This window comes from Triticum urartu, chromosome 3A, assembly GCF_056163025.1.
Source record: "Triticum urartu cultivar PI428250 chromosome 3A, HENAU_Tu73, whole genome shotgun sequence".
NCBI classification, from domain to species: domain Eukaryota; kingdom Viridiplantae; phylum Streptophyta; class Magnoliopsida; order Poales; family Poaceae; genus Triticum; species Triticum urartu.
Genome location: NC_141875.1, coordinates 723856132 through 723859030, shown reverse-complemented (window position 1 = coordinate 723859030; position 2899 = coordinate 723856132). Strand labels below are relative to the sequence as shown.

Sequence of the window (2899 nt, the reverse complement as noted above, 5' to 3'; positions counted from 1 at the left end):
ATAACTGCATGGTGGCGCCGCGCGCGATGCAACCGCATGCATACGACGCCCCAACCGTGATCGTGCGCCGGCACCAACTGCGAGCAGTGCGCACGAAGAGACGCAAGAGCACATCGCGCAGAGGATGCGAGCAGCGCGCGGAGGCCACGAGCAAAACACGTCACGGGCGCCTCAATCACGAGGAACCACATGCATAAAGCAATCGAACACGCATGGAATCTACATTTATTCAAGAAATGCATTGACTGGCACACAAGAGCACCCCTCACTGGAAGAATCTTCTAAGTTCTTTTGTCTCTACCATATCTAGACGTCCTGATTCTCATGCCTTGTACACTAAATTCTTTTAGTAGGAGGGTGTGAAGGGACGTGTTTTTTTTTTTGTTGCAATACCCGATCATATGTGCTAGTATAGATAAAGTGTAGTATATATAGGTGGGATCTTCTCCCGCTCAGTGGATTATTAAAAAAAATCCAATAGGTAGTGCCGCCATTGCCCAGGAATTTACATTTACACAAAAGAAACAAAGGCGGTATGGTGGTCGTAGTACTTAAACTGAAAGACAAGGGCGGATGGGGCAGGCCGTGTTTCCGGGGCGGTGCGTAGTGATGGTGGTACGGTGCCATGCATGTTTCGTCCGTGCTATGCTCGGCCGTTCCCTGCTTCAGTTCACGGGCAACGCGGCGTATGCGCCGTGTGTCGAAGCCATGTCACCTACTGTACATCCTCTGCTACCGTACGTGGACAAGCTAGCGGTCGAGCCTTGACTTGTTTATAGTCGTCCCTCCATCGGCGGACGTGGTATCAGTCCGATGATGAAGGCGCACCATATACGTACGCTGACGGTTCTTCACGTCCATCTCTGCCTCCATCTTCCTGGGTTGGATGGGTGGGTGGGCGGCAACCTGCATGCTCAACTGATCGTAGTACGTCTTTGCGAGAGCCGATTCACACAATGCGATTCGGCACTGAATCGTTGTCTTGAACAACTTACTAAATAAACCTTGGAAGTAAAGAAGAGGTAGATATATAGACGTACGGATAGATAGGATCTCTTGTTCGTTTCTTACCTCGATCCTCGCGCCGACCCGCTCCCACGATCATCATGTCCGTCCATCCATGCAAGCATCCATGTGTCATGCATGCTCCCAGCCTCCCACGTACGTGTCGACCAGAAGCTAGCGTCCGCGTCGTCTATAAAAGCAAGGTCACCTACACGTACCTAGCGGCAGAGCAAGCCGAGTCACGGTGGCACACAGTGAAAGACACGGGAGACGACGAGAAGCAAAGCAGTAGAGAGCATGGCTCGTGGCCCCCCTATGCTTGCAGCGGTAGTGATAGCTGCGGTGGCAATTGGGTCTGTAGGGGCGAGAGAGCAGGAGGCCGCCGGCGGAGGGGGCGACGACTTGAGGCAGCCTACAGTGGCGCAGGGCCTGTCGTTCGACTTCTACCGGCAGCTCTGCCCCAGGGCGGAGTCCATCGTGCGTGACTTCGTCCTGGACGCCGTCCGGAAGGACATCGGCCTCGCCGCCGGCCTGCTTCGCCTACACTTCCACGATTGCTTCGTGCAGGTACGTACCGTTTCTTGCCAGCTCAGTTGATTGCCTCCCATCAACCCATTCATGAACGCGCCGCACATGCATGCAGGGCTGCGACGCGTCAGTGCTTCTAGACGGGTCGGCGACGGGGCCGGGGGAGCAGCAGGCGCCGCCCAACCTCACTCTCCGCCCGTCCGCCTTCAAGGCCGTCAACGACATCCGGGACCGACTGGAGCGCGAGTGCCGCGGCGCCGTCGTTTCCTGCTCCGACATCCTGGCGCTCGCCGCCCGCGACTCCGTGGTCGCCTCAGGCGGGCCGGAGTACCGCGTGCCCCTCGGGCGCCGCGACAGCCCCAGGTTCGCCACGGCGCAAGACGTTCTCTCCGGTCTTCCCCCGCCGTCCTCGAACGTGCCGTCCCTCCTCGATGTGCTCCGGAAGATCGGCCTCGACGCCGCCGACCTCGTCGCGCTCTCCGGCGGCCACACCGTGGGGCTCGGGCACTGCACATCCTTCGACGACCGGCTCTTCCCGCGCCCTGACCCCACCATGAGCCCGGACTTCCTTGGCAGGCTGAAGCGGACGTGCCCGGCCAAGGGCACCGACGCGCGCACCGTGCTGGACGTGCGCACCCCCAACGTGTTCGACAACAAGTACTACGTGAACCTGGTGAACTGGGAGGGGCTCTTCGTGTCCGACCAGGACCTCTTCACCAACGCCACCACCCGGCCCATCGTGGAGCGCTTCGCGCGCAGCCAGCGCGACTTCTTCGACCAGTTTGGCGTGTCCATGGTCAAGATGGGCCAGATCAAGGTGCTCACCGGCGACCAGGGCCAGGTTCGCCGCAACTGCTCCGCTCGCAACACCGGCACTGCTGACGGCCTCCAGTGGTCGTCCCTGGTGCAGACCGTCGTCGACGCCGCCGCGGAGAGCCTCGGTTTCTAAATCTAGTGGAGTAGCTGTTAGCCATGCATGTCGTAATAAAATATGAGCAGGGCAGCCATGGTTGATGAGGCTGTGTAATGTACCTTGTCTTGACCCAAACGTCTGCTAGGCTGCCAGCTAGCAGACTTACGGTGACCTGTTAGTTTAATCGATCGATGCTTATGTTTCCTTGTTTCTAGCCCTTTTATCGCGGATTACACCCAGCCTCAACAACGCAATCTGACAAAGACATTACCGATGCACACAGCCAACGACAGTAAAAAGAAAAAGATCATGCAACAGTGATCAATTTTTTGTAGCTGCAGCATGAACCAACATTTAGATTGTAGCTGCAGCATGAACCAACATTTAGGCAAGAGGTCTGCTTCGGTACACACACCCCCCTCTCCCCCTCCCCTCCCCCTCGCTTAATGTATA

At 57.4% G+C, this 2899-nt stretch overlaps 1 protein-coding gene across 1 annotated transcript; it reads left to right on the top strand.

Annotated features, from left to right (window-relative positions):
* Positions 1 to 1227: 1227 nt before the first annotated feature.
* Positions 1228 to 2650, top strand: LOC125549420 (cationic peroxidase SPC4-like). The gene is made up of 2 exons (XM_048712834.2): positions 1228 to 1572; positions 1649 to 2650. Exons 1-2 carry the CDS (start codon positions 1303 to 1305, stop codon positions 2480 to 2482), a joined length of 1104 nt encoding a protein of 367 aa, XP_048568791.2. The 5' UTR covers positions 1228 to 1302; the 3' UTR covers positions 2483 to 2650.
* Positions 2651 to 2899: the final 249 nt, after the last annotated feature.